General features: G+C 40.8%; 1 protein-coding gene across 1 annotated transcript in view; it reads right to left on the bottom strand.

Annotated features, from left to right (window-relative positions):
* The window catches only part of LOC148502845 (cytochrome P450 2G1-like), a 43979-nt gene extending 22669 nt beyond the window's left edge, over nt 1-21310 (bottom strand). Inside the window, exons 1-5 of the mRNA XM_088449288.1 lie at nt 21131-21310; nt 16283-16445; nt 13906-14055; nt 8638-8798; nt 1392-1568 (exon numbers count right to left, since the gene is read on the bottom strand). Coding sequence (XP_088305414.1) covers nt 1392-1568; nt 8638-8798; nt 13906-14055; nt 16283-16445; nt 21131-21310 — 831 coding nt within the window. The remainder of the gene's footprint in view (nt 1-1391; nt 1569-8637; nt 8799-13905; nt 14056-16282; nt 16446-21130) is intronic.
* Between the last annotated feature and the right edge of the window lie 349 nt (nt 21311-21659).

Here is a 21659-nt window from a genome sequence, read left to right as displayed (position 1 = left end):
TTTTTTACATAGCGCATGGTTTCAGAGCTGAAAATCCTGCGACCACTATTTTTTAAATTGGATACCGCAGGTATCGGGAGCGCACATACCTGCAGTATTCCTAAATTGGGCACAAGGGTCGCAAGGTTTTTTCCTTGCTAAACCTTGCGCCCAATTGTATATGCCCCATAGAATGTACAGAATTGTGTGATCGAAATATAACCTTGTTGGAGGTTTGGAATCATGATGAAATTTACAGTATATGGACCTGTGTTTGTTGAAAGGGATTTCAATAACATTTTGGAGTCGCAAAGGATTTGTCTCCACTCATTTGAGCCAATTAGGTATCGCTTAAGGAGTCTATTTATCAAGCAGTGAAAAGTGTGGAGAAGTGGACCAGTGAAGAAGTTGTTCATAGCAATAAATCAGCTCCTACCTATTATTTTATAGACTGTACTTGATAAATGCTACTTGAAAGCTGATTGGTTGGTATGGGCAACTTCTCCACTGGTTCACTTCCCGCAGTTCTCACTGCTTAATAAATAGACCTAAATTAGACGTTTCTCTTACTACTAGATCAGACCAACACTTGATAGCATGCTGTGACTTGCAGTTCTACATGTGATGTACACTATAACATCACAATGGATCTGCTTTTAATATTAGCCTGATTTAGAGAGATTTTAAACTATTTACACTGTACACAGATATTTCCATTTTAGCTACAGTAGATGCAAATCAGACAGATCTGGATATTTGGCTATTAGACACAAACAGTTGGATCTTTAGGCTACTGTACAATGACTACATACATACATACATACATGGTCAGATCGAGGTCATCATCCAACCACATTATCTGACAGATTCAAATTACATCTCTATAGAGCTGGGGTTTGGAATAAAATATCATGTTGTGCCAACTCCTGGCGCAACTTGTAGCAAAATGGGTTTGAAACATTATAACTGGTCATCACAATCTAAGTAAGGGGCATATTTATAAAAAATAAAAAAAACTTGAGGGATAGCCCCCAAAAATGCTTATAATATGAAAGAAATTATTATTATCAAGGCCAATTATGATAATGAATATATATGCCCCTAAGTTTGAGCATTTTTTACTTTTCAATGTGCAATATTTCCCATATACAACAATGAACAGCTACCCAGTGTCAGTATTGACATGAAAATGGAACTGTATGTAAAATTACAATACAGTACAATAACAGAAAAAATAATCCGGTATATATCCAGTGGATAACCATTCTTTATTTACTAATACTGTAACTGTGAAACTTAAAAAAAATATTTTCATTCTCCCTGGTTTTACCTTGGATATTAGATATACTGTATATGCAAGATTTGATCCCTCTGATAATAATGCACTAAATTAACTTTCATTTTGTGGGTACCTCCTGCATTTTGATAAGGAAGCAGTCTATGTAATCTCTGGGGTCACTCTTATCCAATGTCTCCATGTTCATCTTCACTCGCTCTGCTACAAAATCATTCAGTTCCTCCAGTAACGTGGTGATTTTCTGGTGAGGTCCAGGAATGTGGTTCATTATTATTGGGATCATATCTTGTATCTGTAATTAATTACATGAAGGAAAGGTGCTTAAGAACTTATTTCAATGTCAAAGCTTCCATGTCCCATCGTATTTCCTAAATTAGCCTTTTTTATTTTATACATAATACATACACTATGATTACATTTCTAAGTCAGTTTATTAGTGCTCTATTTAACATTAAGAAAGATAATTGGCAGCAATACATTTTTGTTTGGTGTCACTGCATCTTGTAGTGATAGTTACTATTACATCGCCAGTATTTACTATTACTAACCTGTTCGGTAAGGATTAGTGGTGTCTCACTTATCGGCAGTGTGTTCTCCTATATTCTGGCAGCAGGTTAATACACAGTAAAATGCTCATGTTGGGCAGCCCTCCATGCATGCACATAGCTCTTCATCAGGACAGCAATGCAGCTTTTAATTAGTTCATGTATTGTTAAATAAACAATTAAACAACAAACAGTCAAAGTTGACTTAATTCTGAGCCATCATGCTGAAAAATATTTTCTCTTATTTTTCTTTACTGTTACTAGGGGATATGAATAGATACAATGGCAAATAACAGTGGAGACGATAGCTAAAATTTTCCAAACTGTAACATTTCCCTTATTGACCTTGCGTAGGAAAGAATGTCCCTTCCCCATGCTGCCTCTATGATTGTAAAGTTTAATACATACAAAATGCATCCAGGCTTTTATAGCCGCATATATGTACTATCTGATACACTATGCCAGTGTTTCTCAAATCTGGTCATTATGAAACCCTAACAAACCATGATTGCCAGATCAGCTAGCTGGTTCACAGGTGTGTTAAATGTAGAGATGTGCGTGGACACCACATGTTTTTGTTTTGGCAAAACCATCCTCAAATGTTTTGGTTCTTTTCTGTGTTGGCTTGTTGTATCTTACTTTAAAATTGATTAAAACAGCTAAAATCATGTAAGTTGGACCTGTTTTTGTTCCTACAGTATTATTAGCATTGAGAATATTAATTTCCAGTCAATTTTGACCACCTCACAGTATTGACAGTTTAAAAAAAAAAAAAATGCCACATTTATGAAACATAGTGGAACTGCAGTGGCAGACAGGGTGGTAGTTTAATTTAAACTATATGATGCTATATAATGTTTTCATTAATCAAAAACTAGATCAGAGGCCTGTGGCCAGCACATGTAATTGAAGGTGGAGTAATTAGTGAAAGCCAGGAAAAGGATTGATTGTTTGATTGAGTATTTGTTTGATTGATTACAGTACTAAAATAAAAAAAACAAATATGAGACATGAAAAACACTATTCAAAAACAAGCATTCAAAATTCAAATGAGATTTTTAAAGTGTAAAGCAAATCACAGGCCTCAGGATTCAAGACAGCATAGCAGCCTAGTTGAAGTCGATAAGGAATTATTAATTATAGTATATGATTTGATGATACTACTCTGCATCTGCTTAGAAGCTGTGGGTAATGGGGCCTACATTCCACAATGAGAAGCAGCAGCCAAACCGATCTCCAGGCAGATTATATACTCATTATAACTGGTAACTGTAATTCTAATTTCCCTGCAGCATTCAGCAGATAGTGAAGATTATCTTCACCAAGGGAATCATTCCCCCATATCTGCATAAGAGTGCTACAATCTGAGGGTTACACATGCATCAGAAACTTTACTGGATTGCATAGAACAGAGGCTTTCTTATTTCCTCTTCACTGTATGTATAAATTAGAGAGAACTATGGCCCTGATTCAGAGCCGGACGCTCTGACAGAGTGCTTGCTCTGAATCAAGGCCGTCCCTTCTCCTTTTTGGAGCGGCCTCCTGGCAGCTTGCATAGCTGTGGGTGACCACCCACAGCTATAGTGAGCGGCCAAAATGATGGTCGCGATGGTCAAGACCATCGCGACCATCGGGCTTGCGACGAGACCCTCGACAGCACGCCCCCCTTTGGTGCGAGACCCATAATGACGGCTAGGCCGTCGTTATTCGGGTCTCGCGCATGCGCACGACGGAGCCGGCTCCCTCGTGTGCATGCTCACTTGGGCAACATCGACCCACTTGCGAGCGCTCAGCGCTCGCGAGCGGGTCTGAAACAGGCCCTATGTATGATGACACTTAAGACTGAACAATTGTAACCATATTTAATAGTATCTCTCTCTCAAAGGAATTGTCTTTATTTTGTTACCTATCTACTGCCGAAGGTGAGTAATAAGGATTATATCGGTTTAAACAGAACAGCTGCAGCAACTGTTTAAATTTAACATGTTTACATATACAGCGAGCAACAGATTATTTATTGAAGAAATTGCCTAAATATATATGTATATAATTTTGTAATTATTTAAATATTTTCACCCATATTATAACAACCTAGGAACTGAGAACAAGGGCACCTGTGAACAAGGGCACCTGTCTTAAACCTGTTCATCTTTCTTTTATGTACTTTTCTTTCTGTACTCTCATCAGCCTCAATCTCCAGGGGCTGACAGCAGATGCAGGGAAACTTATATAACACCTGTATTGAAGTAGGTGACTCTCATTAACCACCTCTGCTGACGGGCATGTGATTAAAAGCAGATCAACAGTTCATGTACACACAGGTGCTTTTCAGATCTATTACTTTACTACAGAGGTTGTTACCTCAAGTATCATAAATCTAATTTATAGATCAATTACTGTTGAATCCAGGTGACAGTGTGATCGTGGTTTATGTCTCTTGATGACGCATATGACTGTTGTGAGGAGCTTATTTGTGATCACACACACAGGTCTATCTCTACTCGTCAGTCTTAACTACAATAGAGGTATTTTACCTGAGTGGTTGAACCCGTATGTTATTGACAGACTCTGAATAGTGATAAGACAAGAGTGTCCAAACATTTGGACAACATATATCTTAGGTTGTTTGAATTGGAAGATTTTATTATTTTATATTAAACGTTATTTGTTTGTTTTTTCATGTTTGTCTGGGTAGGCAGGGTTCGACAATTTTGTTCTCCCAGCCTATACCCATGTTATGTGTATGTAAGTAGTTGTGCTCGATCCAAGATAGATCATAATAAAAGTTAAGTTTTATAAAATAATATCCTTATCCCTAGCTACTTGATATACTGACTCTAGGAGAGCTCCACTGGTAAAAAAAGACATTGGTATTGTTGAAGTCTTCACCTAAATAAGTAAACCTATCACCGGTTAATACATATATACCACACATATGTAGCGTGTTCGATACCTGTGCCCTGACCACCCCCAAAATAATATACTTATACACTTGGATCCCTAAGTTTGGGTGTTTTTTGTCTGGGAAAACCAAACCATTCATCTCTAATATCTGAAGAAGAGAGGTCAGCATGGCGTGGTTGTTCCTTACATTGGAGGTTTGGGCCTGAGTATGAAGGGAGATCTGTTAAATGGGTCATTACCCTAGGCATGAATGACATTCAAAGCAGCCTATCAACAGAAACAGGCTGCTATTCTCCCTGCCATTAACGGAGGGAGTGCTGGAGCTGTCCATCGAAGTGTGGGTACTGACAGGCTGCAGGAGCCTGTGGAGATAAGATTGGTCACCTAGGTCTACCACAGATACCAGACACTTTAAGTGCTAGAATATTTGCTCATGAATTTTCTTCGCATTTTAAACTAATAAATGCAAATCAATATTGGAGTCAGCTTGAAAAAATATTATTTTTAAAAACGAAAGTAAAAAAAGAGAGATAGACCTTCGCTATGCTATGATATGGTTATATTGTATGGTTATTCTTAGTACCCAGAGCAGCAGCATTATTACTAATTACCATATCAAGCACTAAAACAGAGTCTCTGGCTAAGTTTACTAAGGAGAGAACATAAGGACATAAACATCGGTCGCACCATCAAAACTTACACCATTCTTATGATAGGTGGAATTTCTACTTCTGAATATGACCTCCTTTGTGAGTGGTTGAGCATCTGTGAATGCAACCACTTTCACTGACACGCCTGTGACACTCCCATAAGTCAGACCTTCACCATACATGCACTTCCAATCGGTGCCCAGGAATGCCCACTACATTTCCAATACACTTCTCCCTGTGTGCTTCTAAAATTGTAACTGTGGCTCTGGGCCCAATTCAGGGATGGTTGGTAATGCAGCTACTTTCACAATAGGGGTTGCTTGCGGGTATATCCAAATGCTAATCTCAGCCTTCCTTTTGTGCAGAATGGTACAATGGAGTGTGCAAGAGGTGAGATGCCCATTTTCAGGTTGTGTGGTCTGTGTATTTGTAAACACTCCAACCTCGTAGCAACATTGGTCACGCCATAGACATTTGTGGTAGCCTTGGGTGTTCTCTAGCTATTCTCCTCTAATCTAACTAAACATGGCCTCTGATACATTTGATTTGTGATTGGAAATGTAACAGCATTCTCAGACACACCCGTGACACTCCTCTGACACGCCCATGAAACGGCCCCTTTTGCGATCACGTTAGGGAACTTTCCAGTCTCTAGCCTAAACACGCAGGGATCACAAGCCTCTTCTCAAGTGTTAGCGGTACCATAAGGAATTGCAAACAGCATTACTCACATTGCTTCACACATTTGCAATAAGGGTTTTCTGGGCTTTTCACGCATGCACAGGAGCAAAACACTCAACTGCATAAATGTCAGCTCTACTATGTCCCTCTCTGAATCAGATTCTCTGTACAGATACAATCAGGATGCATACAGGGTGCAAAGTAGACAAATGTGTAGTAGCAGAAAAAAACTGCTCTACTACATCCAACATCATCAGTGCATTCACTAGGGTGAGTTGAAAAAAAAAAAAAAAGTTTCCGCATCGATTTCGAGTATCGAAAAAAAATTGTGGCATCACTCGAGATGATTTCCGCTTAGTTTTTCAAAATCGTATAATATCTTAGTCCTAGCCCTATAGGCATGCTCGCAGAACACCTCAGTAAAGTTCTCTGGCAGCACTTTTTTTTGTACTGTTTGTTGCCAAGTAGCAGAATATAGCAGAACCACCAATCAGAGCAAGGAATATGTCTGGTTGCCTAGCAGCAACCTAGAGAGGGGAGGTATCACTGAGGCTGGCTGATTCCCAGAGACAGCCTCCAAAGAGTTCCATTATTAGGATGAATTCGGTTAAGGCTCTGGCAGATTCCACTAGAAAAAAAACAACTCCCCCACCTGCTAACTGTTCTATTATCGGTACTCCTCAGGAGTTTGATGGTACTGTTCTTCCAACTTACGAAAAAGTAGTTCTTCAATTCCATGTCAGTTTCCAATTTGCTTAATTAGTCAGTAATACTCACCTTCTGAACTGCTGTCTTGTGCATCCAGTGTCGGGACACAGTCACCTGCAGCAGAGGTGAGTATGTAGTGTGTGTGAGTGTGTATGAGTGAGTGTGTGTGTGCATGAGTGTGTGTGACCCCCGGTATATGTGTACCCCCCAAGTTAAGTGTGCCCCCCCGGAATTGGCGCTGGGAAAACTACATCTCCCAGCAGCCCTTTCCCCTCCCACCAGCCCCTGGAGCCTCCCAGCAGCCAGCTCTCCAGTGAGAAGATAGAGGGGAGGCCACCGGGAGCCGAGGAGTCCACCAGAGACCCCCGGGTCAGGTAAGTGCAGAATTTTTTTTTTAAAATTTTACGCTCTGAAAACCTGCAACCACTTTTTTTTAAATTGGATACTGCGGGTATCGGGAGTGCACATACCCGTGGTTATTCAAATTGGGCGCAAGGATTTTTCCTTGCTAAAACTCGCACCCAATTGAATATGCCCCTTATTGTGCACGTGCTAACTTAGGTGTGCGATGGCGTATGCAGTTGCGTATGGATTGCTATGATTACATTTGCAATTTATAGGTATTTCAGGGTGGAGACTGGGAGGTGACCTAAAGTGGATGAGAGACGGCATCTTATGGGTGTTTTATTGGAGTGTCATGGGTGTTATTTAGCATATGTCTCTGTTCTCTTCTCAGCAATACAACCGCAGTGGACATATTTTAAAAAAGTTCAAAGGAAGTCTCTGCGCTACATAGGGGTTGCTTGAGGTTATTATGTTCTGGCTGATGTTGCATCAATGTTCAAGTGGTAGGATCCACCAGCTGACTTGAGCATTGCTCAGCTATGCAGAGTGGGCATCAAAGGGTTAACTCAGTCCATTGCACGGTACTGCACAAGGAGAATGCCTAAATTGGCATTTGCATATTTTTGCAAATGTGAAATTTGTAACAAATTGTCCACGCATGAGTAGTTTCCACCTCTGAATCTGACCCTATATTCCCTATCACATGGACACATATACACACACATATATACACACTAGGGTTAATTTTTTGCCAGAGTACAATTAACCTTCTTATATGTTTTTGGATTGTGGGAAGAAACCGGCACACCCGGAGGAAACCCGCAGAGAGAACCTTCCAACTCCACACATATAGGACCTTGGTGTTAATCATACCCAAGATCTCTGTGCTGTGAGGAAGAAAGCTAATAATTGCACTATTGTGCTGCCCCAAATATTTTTTCATGTACATCTGTCCCTGCCCAGTGGAGCTTACAATCTATATTCCCAATCACATGGCTCTATTTGAGGCTCATAGTACCAAGCCAAGTTATCTTAACTCCAGTTAGTATTTCTATGATTGCTGCTTTCTGAGAATTTTAAAGGGCGGGATGTACTAAAGCTTTGCATCCAGTTTATGACCCAGAAGTTCCTCCGACACCCTTTTGCACATGTGCAGAATGATGCATGCTGCCGGGGGTGCAGGGAGGGATGTGATTGGATTCCTCTCAGTTAGGAATGTGGAACGGCTTCTATTGGGTAACGCCATCTAAAGGTGGCATTACCCACCGGGTCCAAGCTCTTGAATGTATTGCATTCTGGAGCTTGTACATATGAAAAATGTGGTCAAACCTGCATTTTCGGGGGTTTGTCCTCATTTTGCTCATAGTACATCCCACCCATAGTATGTACTGGAATGGGAATGAAGGATTTATGATTTTTTGGAAAAGATAAGGATAGAGTTTTTTGTATATTAATTTGTAAGGTAAGTTATTTAATTGAAAGCTTTCTAAATAACTGTTATATGTTTGATCATTTCTTTTTACTTTACCTGGCCCCAGGTGGAACTCATGAGCTCAAATGTTTCATAAAAAATATTCAGCATTCTGTGAAACTTGGCATCATCATACTGGAAGCGGCTCCCAAATACAACAGAGCAGATTACATTGGAAACAGCCTTAGTAATGAGAATGGCTGGGTCAAACTCCATCTCTGCAACATAAAATAAACAGTTAGTGGAAGATCATTATTAAATAAATGCTAGTAAAATATAAGGACCTAATAAGAACGTCCATAATAATAAAGATATAAATCAGTCAACAGATATGTCATTATTCCCTAGAGAAGTGGTAGGCTACATTATCCAGAGCAGGGCTGTCATCAGGGGAGTATGAGGGCTGCTGATGATTTGTGCCGGAACTGACAAGGGGGCCTTCTGACCACCAATGATCTTAACCCTGGATCTTAAAAGAGCCTGGTATTGCCAATTAGATGTGTCCATGCCACACACTTGACCATGCCCCCATTACCATGCCCTTAGAGATCTCATAGTTGCCCTGGCCAGGAATAATGGCCCTTCTCAACAAATACTGTGGTAACCTCTACTTCTGCCTTAGTTACTATTGAGTTAGGGCCTGATTCAGAGCCGGACGCAATTAGGGGTGGCTATTCAAATCAACCGTTCGCTCTTTGCGGTCTGTTCACGCCTCTAGGTCTGAACGAGCGGTCAAAACTTGCGGTCGTTTTTTTAAAAAATACGCCCCCTGGCCGCTCGCATTCTACGTCATGTCCGCTATTTATTAGATTAATCGAGTACATCGACCAGGGTATGAACTGCTCGCTATTCTTGGGGTTGGTTTTTGCTACCACAATCTTGCGAGCAGTTCTGGCTATAAAATAACCCAGTGACGTGGCCAATGACGCTGCTGTTTTAATTATGCACACCCATAAAACGCCCTTTTTGACCTTTAAGCACACCTGCGTATGGATCTCCACTCCCCATTTTCAAGCACCTTCCCCTGTTACCACCCACATACGCCTACTCCTGTCACTCAAATTATCAGGCATTCGCTATTTTGCGAGCACATGAATTTCGACCGCACTGACTGGTTCACGCATGCGTATAACGATCCGTACGCATGTGCAGTTGGGTTAACATCAGTCGGAACGAAGAAGCGGCTGCTTACGAGCGTCTCTGAATCAGGCCCTTAGTTTGCTGTTTTCTCATAATGCTTCAGACAACTAATTGGTCAGTACCACACTGCAATGGTAACAGTTATTCTACACTTGCTACACCTTTGGCGATCACGCTACAAACGTGCTCACGCAACGCGCCACGTGATTACCCGCAGCAGCATACACTACGGTATGCTATGGTGTGCACTGCGATCGCACCATGCATTGCTAAGGAAGCGCTGGTGCGAAAGCAGTGCACGTATCCGCTCGTGGTCGCACTCCTCGTGCCACAAGTGGCACAATTTGATGTGTACACAGCAAAGATGAAACAGGACACATTTGTGTATATAGTGGTCTAATTTACTGCATTTCAATCTATGAAATAAGTTGGGTCCCCATAACAAAATGTGACAAATTATGAATATCGATAAAATTTTTCACTTATATCTAGGTAATCAAAAATATATTTTTGCTTTAGTTATCACTATTAGCAAAGGCAAATCTCCTATGATGTTATGTGAATGTGCCATTTATTTCTGACTACATGAATATTGCTCAGATGAGACTAACAAGCCATAATAATAGCAATGTTGAATACTGCACTTGCATTAAAAGCTTATAACAGCTCAGGTGAAGTGGCATAAGGAGGGGGATATGTTATAAAACATACAGTATGCGGTGTGGCAACTGGGAGAGATCTAATATGGTGAAAAAGGCAAAGAGACAGGAGTGAGAGTAGGTCACCGAGATGGCCCAGGAGGTAGCCATGAAGCTGACAAATGTTTATGTGATTGGAATGTAAATGAAAATTAAATTACCCACTGTTTATGGAGCCAAAACAATAATTTTTAAAGACTCTTTTTTTTTTAAAACTGGTAAAATTAATCACATTTTCAAAGGAAATATCCTGCAAAGAAATTTTAGTGGCATGTGGAGAGGTCTTATGGCATGAAAAGGGTACGAGGAGAGGTCTGATGGCAAAGCTTGGGAGGTTTGATGGGCATGTAAGGGGCATCTGTAGTTGTGTAGTTGGTATGTGTGGAAGTCTAAGTGGCATTTGGGTTATTTTGGAGTACATTAGGGATCTGGGGGCTTGTGGGAATCTGAATGAATATAGATACATTCTGTGAGAGTTGGAGTGCAGGTTACTACATATTGTGGCTAGTGGGGTTCTGAAGACTTTTGGGCTTTTTTGAAGCATGCGAGAGTTTGAGTATTACTGTATGCAGTGATATATCGGAGACAGTAAGGGATATTTTGGGAAGAGTACTGTACTGTAATGTGGGCATTATTGAGCTGCTATTTTCTTTTTCAAAATGAAAGGGTTTGGGCTGCCCTTTTGAAAGTCCATTGAAAGTATATATTATACACTACAGTACACTACATGATTTCTGTTATGTACTGTGGACCTCATTCAGAGGCGCTCGCAAAATGCGAGCGCTCGCTCTGAATGAAGGCGGCCGTATCTAAAAAATGATCCGGCCTCCTGGTCGCTCGCTAGGCTGTGGGTTACCACCCACAGCTTTAACGAGCGGCCAGGATGATGGTCACAATGGTCAAGACCATCGCGACCATCGTTGCTTGCGACGAGACCATTGTGGTAGGGTCTCGTCTGCTGCAAGCCCCAGTGAGCTTACGGCTCTAATAGAGCCGGAAGCTCACCACTGACATCACTTGTGATGTCAGTGGGGCTGCCCCTAAACAGCAGGCGTTCCATCAGGAATGCCTCTATTTGTGTAGCCCCCCCCGCCCCACCTACAAAACGGGGCTAGCTGTCGATCACCATCAACAGCCGCCCCTTTTGTAGAGAATTTCTCTCTCACTCCGGGGCTTGCCCAACATCGATCCACTTGCGCGCACTCAAGCACTTTCGAGCGGGTCTGAATGAGACCCTGTGTTCCATTATTGCTTGGCTTTCCATATTTAATGTATATATACATATTTAAAATACACCCCAGCATTCCAGGATCTAGACAAGAATCTATAGGTTGTGTAATAATAGGTAGGAGAGAAAACCCAGTTCATCAAGATCCCTTTCCTTTAGCCTTCCTAATTATGTTTCCTAAGCTATCCTATCCTCTCTGCTGCTGTTTGTCTCCCCTGTCTCCCTTGCTCTTATCTTCCTCTATGTCCTATCTCTTTCTCTTATCTTCCTCTATGTCCTATCCAACCAATTGCTTTGTTTCTACCTTCCACAATTACTCACCTCCTTCTTTCCACCTTCATTCTTCCTCATCCTCCTCAATCTTACCAACTCCCTACAGACTTTTAGTGTCTGATGTTGAGTCAGATGTAGCTGCATCTTTTGGCGGCCATGCGTCTGCGACATTATGCAAATGCTGCTACAAAGCCCCTCCCTTGTGTTCATGTGAGCGCATGAATGTGCAAGGACTGAGATGCCCACTTTGAGCATCTATAGATGCTGTAATATCGTTGGTGCATCTTTACATGCCACCATCAGTCACACCATCTGAATTTGCACCAGATCTATGTTAGGTGCACTTCCTCTGTCTGAGTGTGGCTTCCTATGTCAGCGGCTGTGCATCTGTACATGCAGCTGCTTTCACTGACTCACCCTGTGACATTCCCATAAGGTATCCATGAGATGGACCTTTTTTTGTGCTCATTAATAGTAACCTCCAATTCATCTCCCAGGAACACCCTGCACTTTTCCAAAATATTTCTGATACCCTGTGTCTCAATCACATCTGTGCTTTCTGTGTAATACATGTGCCATAGGAGACGTTGGTAGTTGCCAATGAATCGCTCATTATCAGAATTGTGTGTCACTCACAATTAGGGCCCATAAGCCAGTAAGAATCATACTGGGAGACAAAGTGCAGAGCCCAACCGTTGATCTTTACAGCATTGAAAATGTTATTTTCGTTAAGCTGATGTACTGTATGCCAGAAAACAACTATTGTTTGTTCCCGCCTCAGCTTTCCCCCACATGATGACTATGGGGTCTATGTATTAAGCCTTGGAGAGAGCTAAAGGGTATGGAGATAAAGTACCAACAGATCAGCTCCTAACTGTCATTTTTCAAACACAGCCTGTTAAGGGATAGTTAGTAGCTGATTGCTTGGTACTTTGGGGGAGATTTAATAAAGCTTGGAGAGAGATAAAACTGTGAGAGATAAAGCATCAACGAATCATCTCATAAATGTCACTTTACAGGCTAATTACAGTTAGGAGCTGGTTGGTTGGTGCTTTATCTCTCACAATTGTATCTTTCTATAAATAAATATATTGCTGCAGTGTGCTGGAGGGAATATCCCTTTTTTTTCTGTGGTTTAATTTTATTTCTCTCCAAGGCTTAATACATACAGTAGAACCCACTACCCTATCAGGGAGGGTTCAGAATATCAGAGAGTGACATCTGATTGGAATTAATCAGAGCAGACATCACATAATTGGTTGTTGTGTATCACATCTGATCATATATCGCTAAAGCTGGGCATACACGTCCAGATAAAATGTCTGTCAGACCGACAGACATTTTATCTGGCAACCTGCCAGCCGCAGATGTCCATGGCATACACTGTGAGATTTCTCACAGTGTATCAGTCCGACATCCGCGCTCCGCCACCGGGTGAGGAGACATTTCCTGTGTTCCTTCCATGGAAAGGAACACAGGAAATGTTGGTATGTCGGCCGCGGCTGGGCATACACTTCCCGATGCGGCCGACATGTTACCCCATAAACATCGCATCGGACGGGCATGCTGGACTATCTGGCATGCCCGACCAAGCAATATTTAACCCTCTGTCGGCCGCACACACGCTACAATTATCGGGGCGATCTGTGGTTATCTGGTGGATCGCCCCTAAAGTTGTAGCGTGTATGGCCAGTTTAACTCTAGCATGAATCTTCCCCTCTTTGGCTAATTGCAGCAAAAAGGGGTTGGCACATAGCACATTGGGGTCTATTCTTCTAAGCCTTGGAAAGAGATAAAGTGGAGAAAGATAAGTCCCAGCCAATCAGCTCCTAACTGTCATTTTTCAAACACAGCCTGAAAGTGACAGTTAGGAACTGATTGGCTGGGACTTCTCTTTCTCCACTTTATCTCTCTCCAAGGCTTAGTGAATAGACCCCAAGGTGAGTATACAGCTACATTTACAGTACAGTTCATAGACTAACTTACCATTATAAGCTCGGAGCTCCTGCACCAGAGAGCTACACTCTTCCTTGATCCTCTCGTGGATGCTCCTCTTTCCTAAACCAAAGTGTCTCAGTGTTGAGAGAGAAAAGCGTCTAAGCTGTTTCCAGCGATTTCCCTCACTGGCCATTAACCCTGGAAAACATAATTAGTTTGTTATTAAGTTTGTCACTGTTCCTCTTCCAGTACAGAATAACCTTAATGTTGGCAATTGTATAGTTAAAGCATAAATATCAATTTGGAGATAAAGGAGAACAAGTGGTTTAATATATGGACACATGGGAAGTGCAATCTTTCAAAGTGTGCGACAATGACCCATGTTGCAGGATTTTGCTTTGTGTGTTATATATGTAATATAATGTGTTATGTTGTGCATAATATTTAGGGGCAGTTTTCCTGAACAATAAAGCTTATACTTAACTTACTTAACTGTAGCTGTCTGTAGCACCTGAAGACAAACTTGCACTAGGTCACACAGAGGGCCGTATTCAATTAGTTTTGCACCCGCTGTACTTTTTCCCATGTCGCACTTTTCACTAACTTCGCACGTTTTAGAAAACTGTCCTGACAAAACACAAAAGTGCTGTCAGAAATGGGGAAATCAGTCTGACACCCCCCAAATGATGCACTAACATTGGGAATCAATATAGATGTCCCCGAATAGCCCTACTGAAGCTATTTGGGGTACTTAAGTCCTGTCAATTGCCTCTAATTAACGTATTTGCACAAGTTTTGAAGAATAGTATTAAACAATGTTTTTTTGGAGAATAAGTAGTCCTGTCAAATTTGGGGAACTTGAAAATGGGTGCAAACATGGTTTAAAGTTGCTGAAATAAAGATTAAAAAAATTAAAAAAACGCACCTTCTGCAATCAAAAAAACTCCTCACCCTCTACTTGCAGACCCCCCTAAAGTCTATTTCGCTAGTATTTAAGTTTCTACCCCCACTTTGCACGTTTTTGCCCCCTTTTTCTAACTAGTTTTTTGGGGTCTCCTCTATTTTTTTTTTTTTTTTTTTTACGCAGTTATCCTTTAGGGGCTGTCCCAAGGGTGCTGAGTGGTTTCCCCTCCTTTGCACCCCAAAATAGTGATTTTGCACTCTTTTCCGACACCTATTCATTGGCGAATCTTTTTTGCCTATTACATTGCATTACGTTTTCGAATACGCAAAAGTGTTTGCAATTGAATACTGTGATACTTTTCCGCCTGGTGAAAAGTCGCAATCGGTGATACTTTTTTGCAGATTCTGACTTTTCGCCGGCAATTGAATACGACCCAGAGTTGACGTTTAGATTAAAATCAGGTCACCAGCTACTTGCTATTTATATTTACTGGTGCAGGCACATTAAAGTATGCCATTTGATAAGACATTTCTAAAATACTAGACTCTGATATATTTTGATGTGAACATAATGCAATTTTATCACACTTTTTTTTGTAAAAATGTCATGTACTGTATAATAATATAACAATTTATACAATGGTATATAGCTAAAATGCTGCTATATCCTAAAAAAGGAAATAGTATGTCGCACACAGTATTGCAACTACTTACAATCAAACAAGTTGTCCTTACCTCTATACACGCATTGGGCACTATACTCCCAAACATGACCTGATCACTGGCTATGATCAAAATACAGTACAATTCTATTAAACTCTATACAGACATAGAACACCACAACTCCCAACATGACCAGACCACTGGTAAATACCATAATACAGTTATATTACACTGTATACAGACATAGGACACTATGGCCCGATTCAGACCCGCTCGCTGCCGCTGGCAGCTCGCTGGGTCTGTGGGCATTTTTTTTTTCTTTTGCTGCTCGCAAAGCTGTGGGAGACCTCCCACAGCTTGTGCGAACTGCCTGGAGACTGTCGTGATTATCGCGACCATCGGCCTTGCGACAAGACCCTGTGGTAGGGTCTTTGCTACCGCAAGGCCGAGTGGACTTCCTGCTGTAATAGAGCAGGAAGTCCACTACTGACATCAGTAGTGATGTCGGTAGGTCCTCCCACAAACGGCAGGCGTTCCTAAGGGAACACCTATGTTTGTGCAGCCACCCCCCCTACCTGCATACAAAACGGGGCAAGCTGTCACTCACCATCGACAGCCACCCCATCTTGTAGCGAGCCCCATAGTGACTGAACTGCAGTCACTCGGTGAGGCTCGCGCATGTGCATGCCAGACGCATACAGTTCTACTACACGCTATACAGATATAGGACACTGCACCTCTTCTCTTAACATGACCCATCCACATGATCATAATATATTTCTAGTACAGTACATGTAATTAAAAAAGGAGTTTTTTGTGTGTCTAAGAAAATGTGGAATAATAACATAGTTTCATTTACCGTATCCTTGGAAGACTCTGTCCACTGTGGGCTGTCTTCCACGCCCTATAAAGTCATCTCCGTGATCTACCAGAGCTTCTTTCACAGATTCGTAACCACAGAATACAACCACAGGGTGGGGCCCAAAGTAAAAGGTGTAGACTGAGCCATACTGCTTACCCAGCTACAGTATGTAAAAGAGATTATAATGTTAAGCAATATTACATGCAGGTAAAGTTTTACATAGCAAACTGAGTTAATGACCAGTACGAAGTAACATCATCTCGCAGCAAGTATGAAGCAAAACGTACTGAAACTAGCACAATGTAATAGAGTGCGAGTTGGAGGGTGTGAGTGTGTAATAAATACTAGTGAGTGCAAGTTTTTCTTGGAGAAAACATGCAAGTTTCATTATAGGTTGCGAGTTTCACCGAAGCCTTCACAGATCAATGAGATCCGTGAAGGCTTTTGTGTTTAAAAAGCAATGAAAGTGTTAAAATAAAAATAAAACATTATATGGGGTCCCGCCCAGAAGCATAACTAGAACTCTGTGAGCCGGTAATGGCTATGAAAATACAGGGGTCCATGTATTACTGTATACTTGGGAGGGAGGACCTTTATTGGGGGGGCCCCCACTTCCGGAGGAATCATTGGCCTTGGCTGACTAGTGTGGGATGATGAATGCTTTTGCTAAGGGACCCCGCAAAGCATCTCCCCCGGCTGCAGCATTACACCCTCTCTAGTAAGAGCCTGATGCTGGTTGTGGATAATATGGGAGACCCCTACTTATTTTGTTCCCCATATTTCCACAACCAGGACCGGCTAACAGAGCTTAGTGCTGGTTGATGAAAATACAGGGTACAGAAATGACTTTTTTCTCCCATATTTTCACAATGAGGACAGGCTCACAGAGCCTGGTGCTGCTTTTGCTTTTGGGAGGGGGGACCGCACGTAATTTTTTTTCTTTATTTTTACAATTCCATGGGAAAACATCTGGATGTAAATTTGCACCATGCGAGTAGTGAAAATTTGAAAAATATGCCAGTTTACATGCTTTTGCAGCAAATTACATGTGTGAGTTGTACAAAATTGTTAGTTAATGCTAAACTTTTACTTTTTTATAACGTGTACGCTATTACATTTAGCCCAAACAATCTGAATTTAAATGCACCCAATTATAAAACATATGTCTATACAGCATTTTATAAATGTTTTGGAGTTTTTTAGAGAATACAAAACAAAAGTTAAGTGTTTTCACTACTTAATCCCTGGTTTTCACTTTTTTAGAATGAGAACAAATTTACTTAGTGAAGATTTTTCTCTCTCCAGCGATCGACACCTTTGGGCCTGATTCCAAGATAAACATAAGTGGAAATTTGGTTGGATCTCAAAGTTTTATTATGTTTCATATTTTCACCACAAGAGAAATATGACCCATTACTTGATGCTTTACTGTTAATATTTTGACATAGGTCAAATCTCCAGTTAGTATGGATTCACCTATTACCTGATTCTTAATTGTCAATATTTAGATATATCTTGAATCTATTATTGAATTTTTCTCACATCCTGATGACACGCCAGGGGTTTGCTAGAATCATTTGTCTCTATACACTCTAGGTAGGGTACCCCATTATTTTATGAGAAGAAACAAATAAAGGTTATATTTTAATATATATTCATTATTCTATGTTACATTATTTAAAAAAGTGTGCCCCACAAAAATAATCTTATTTATTTATTTTTATGGCTTTGGCCAAAAAATACAAAACATACTGAATATTTTCATTGATTCTTGGGAGCACCTCCAGCCTGAATAATTAGAACTGAGCTAGGCTACCGAAGCTGTATGAACAACATCTCCAAATACTGCACCAATGATAGTATAAAAGTAGTGATTTCAATAATAACCAAATAGAAACAATCACAGTATCAGCACAAATCAGGCCAGTACAATAAAAATACTTGTATTAAAAACAGATAATAATGTTTGCTATTGCCTTTAAATGATTGCCACTTTAAAAATACAGAAAGACTCACAGGAGTTTCCGCAGCGGCTGCAGCTCGCACCCTATTACATATTCCCCCATATACCTGTACTATTAAATATAGAAGAGAATCACATTGGAAAACACTACAATCTTAAGCTGCATACACACACAACGATTTTTTTAAACGATTATTGTTAAACGATATCATTTAACGATAATCATTTGAAAAAATCGTTCACTTTCTGAGTCAAATGATGAACGATTATTGTTCATGCTCGTTCACGTTTGTAGTTCAGTCAGACTTGTCAACTGAACGATTTTCATTAAGGGAATATGCAAAAATCGTTTGTAGTTCATAAAAATCGTTCATTACACTTTAAAAAATCTGACAGATAATCTGACAGAAAATCGTTCATAGAAATCGTTCATAAAATCGTTGGTAACAAAATTGTTGTGTGTGTATGCAGCTTTAGTGTTTTTTTTTATAACATACAGTTGTGTACCATATTATAATTGTCTACCAAAGTATAAAGCTGCATACACACACAACGATTTTGTTACCAACGATTTTATGAACGATTTTATGAACTACAAACGATTTTTGCATATTCCCTTAATGAAAATCGTTCAGTTGACAAGTCTGACTGAACTACAAACTATAAACGTGAACGCGCATGAACGATAAGCGTTCATCATTTGACTACGAAAGTGAACGATTTTTTTAAACGATTATCGTTAAACGATATTGTTCAACGATAATCGTTCAAAAAAATCATTGGCCCTGATTCAGACCCACTCGCGAGCGGCTGTCCGCTCGCAAGTGGGTCGATGTCCTGCACTGAGCATGCGCACGACGGAGGGAGCTCCGTCGTGCGCATGCGCCAGACGCGACGAGCGAAGGAAAGTCCTTCGCTCGTTGTGTCTGATCAAAGGGGGCGTGCTGTCGATGTTGATTGACAGCAAGCCCCCTTTGGTGGGCGTGCCGGGGGCGTGCCTCCCTGACGGGGGCGTTCCCATGGGAACGCCTCCCGTCAGAAGCCGGCCCACTGACATCACTAGTGATGTCATTGGGAGTGATTTTGGCTCTGATAGAGCCAAAATCACTCCGGAGCTTGCGGTTGAAAACCTCAACCGCAGGCTCCGGCTCGCAGTTTCGATGGTTGCGATGGTCACGACCATCGCGGCCATCAAACTGCACGCTCGTATAGGCTGTGGGTGGTGACCCACAGCTATACGCGCGTCCAGGAGGACGCTCCATTTTTATGGAGGGCTGCCCTCATTCAGAGCGTGCGCTCTGCTCAGAGCGTACGGCTCTGAATGAGGGCCATTGTGTGTGTATGTATCTTTAGGGGTATATTTACTACAGTGCAGTTTATAGAAGTGGAGGTGTTGCCCATAGAAACCAATCAGATTCTGGTTACTATCTTCTAGAAGGTGCTAGATAAATGATAAATAGTATCTGATTTGTTGCTATGGGCAACATCTCCACACGTAAAAACCCGCACTTTAGTAAATATACCCCTAAATGTCTATCCGAAAAATAAATTCTGAAGACAAGTAAATTAAATAAGTATATAATATTATTTAAGGGTTTCATTCTACGATTACTTAATGACAAGCAGTAGGTCCTGATATTGACAATAATCTCCTGGTGGAGCACAAAGCATCACCAATAGGATAATAGGATTTTATTTATATTTTCATCAAAAATTGCAAAGCTGGAAAAAAGAAGACGGTCTCCCCATGATTTTAGTGGACAATAAAATGGTGAATAAGGGTGTGTGGGGGGGGGTGATTTTTAATAAATGGTTCTGATAACCTTGCAGCTGATTGAGTGGCTGTATTTCGCTGGAAGCAATGGATTTCAGACTTACGATTCCAGACCTTCTGCTAATGTGAGTTTCCATAGTGCTATAAGTTTAGCAATAAAAGCATTTCATTTTTTATATATGCATCAATTGTGTTATTTACATCAATACAAAGGTATAGTGCTTGATTTTACTATATTACAGTGTACTAATTCCATAGTGAGGAAGGTTACTGTACCTCACAAATCTAAAGCAGCTTCCGCCACAGGATTGACTGGTCTCTAGCATGTAAGCACAAAACACCCATTCCATAAACATGAGCATTATGACCATATCAACATTCTCATAACAACATGATACATGTTGACATCATTACTGCTGTCATATCACTCCCAACTCCTCCTGTAGAACAGCCTAGAGCTGCATCATATTAAGACAAGGGGACCCCAAGCTGCAGGTCAATAAGCCAGTCTGTTATAACCTTGTGTTGGTACTGTAGCAGATTTTTTTGAGAAGTTTAGGTGCATACTGTACACACGTAAAGATTTTCTATCCAACTAGTTGATTGGTTGGAATGAAAATCTGGTAAGGGACGAAAGCAAATGACAATCAGCAATTTGCTCCCAAACGCCGGAAAATGGACAAAAACTGTTGTTTGAACAAATTGGTTAGATTACACATTTAACAAACTTGTCTGACGACCATTTTCATCTGTTTTCTGGCATTTAGGAGCAAATTGCTGATCATCAGTTACTCCAATACGTTACCAGATTTTCATTCCAACCAATCAACTAGTTGGATGGTTGGACAGAAAATCTTTACATGTGTACCCAGCTTAAGTCTAAGATGTAGCTGACTTTACATAGGGACTACTACTTACACATTTTTTTGTGTGCACATGGAATAATGAAGTGCATATTTTCTAAAAAAAAAATGGTCTTGTGCCCAACTATACCCAATATGTGTAAACTTCCTGCAATCTGACATTCATGGGATGAAAACAGTTAAAAACTAAACTGAACAGTACGGTGAACAGACGAGAAGCCGACAAATGAATAAAGCAGACTGACCTCCATCAGGGTTTTTGCCATCTCTCCATTCCTGACCTGCATCAGATTCCCAATCAGAGGAAGTGGGGTTGGACCAGGGGGAAGCTTTGGTCTCCTATAGAGATTATTCCAAATAAAATAAAATATTATAAGGGAAAGGAGAGCGGTGAGAAAAACTGTCCCACATCCGAGTGGCTCCATGTTTATTAGTGTCAGGATTCTAGGTTGCATTTGATCACACTGCAGCCTCTGTGTTTACATGGACTTGAGCCAAATGGCCATAATATGGAATTCTTTGTATCCTGCTCACTAGCTGGCTCTTTGCCACTTACAAGAACAGATATAAAAAGGCGAGAACAGTGTAATGCCTACAATTGTTGAAGCCTATTTGAGGGTGCACAGTGTGAATCACAAAGTATTGATATTTCACATTGAGAAAAATGTTGTTAAGAAATATAAAAAATATTTAAAAGTAGTTGAAAGCGACTACATTGAAAGCTGCAACTGTATAAATCCAGAAATAGGCAATAATCAAATAATGTATGGAGAC

Source organism: Taudactylus pleione, unplaced genomic scaffold (assembly GCF_031769625.1).
Source record: "Taudactylus pleione unplaced genomic scaffold, aTauple2 ptg000481l, whole genome shotgun sequence".
Classification (NCBI taxonomy): Eukaryota; Metazoa; Chordata; class Amphibia; order Anura; family Myobatrachidae; genus Taudactylus; species Taudactylus pleione.
This window is presented reverse-complemented; position numbering and strand designations above follow the sequence as displayed.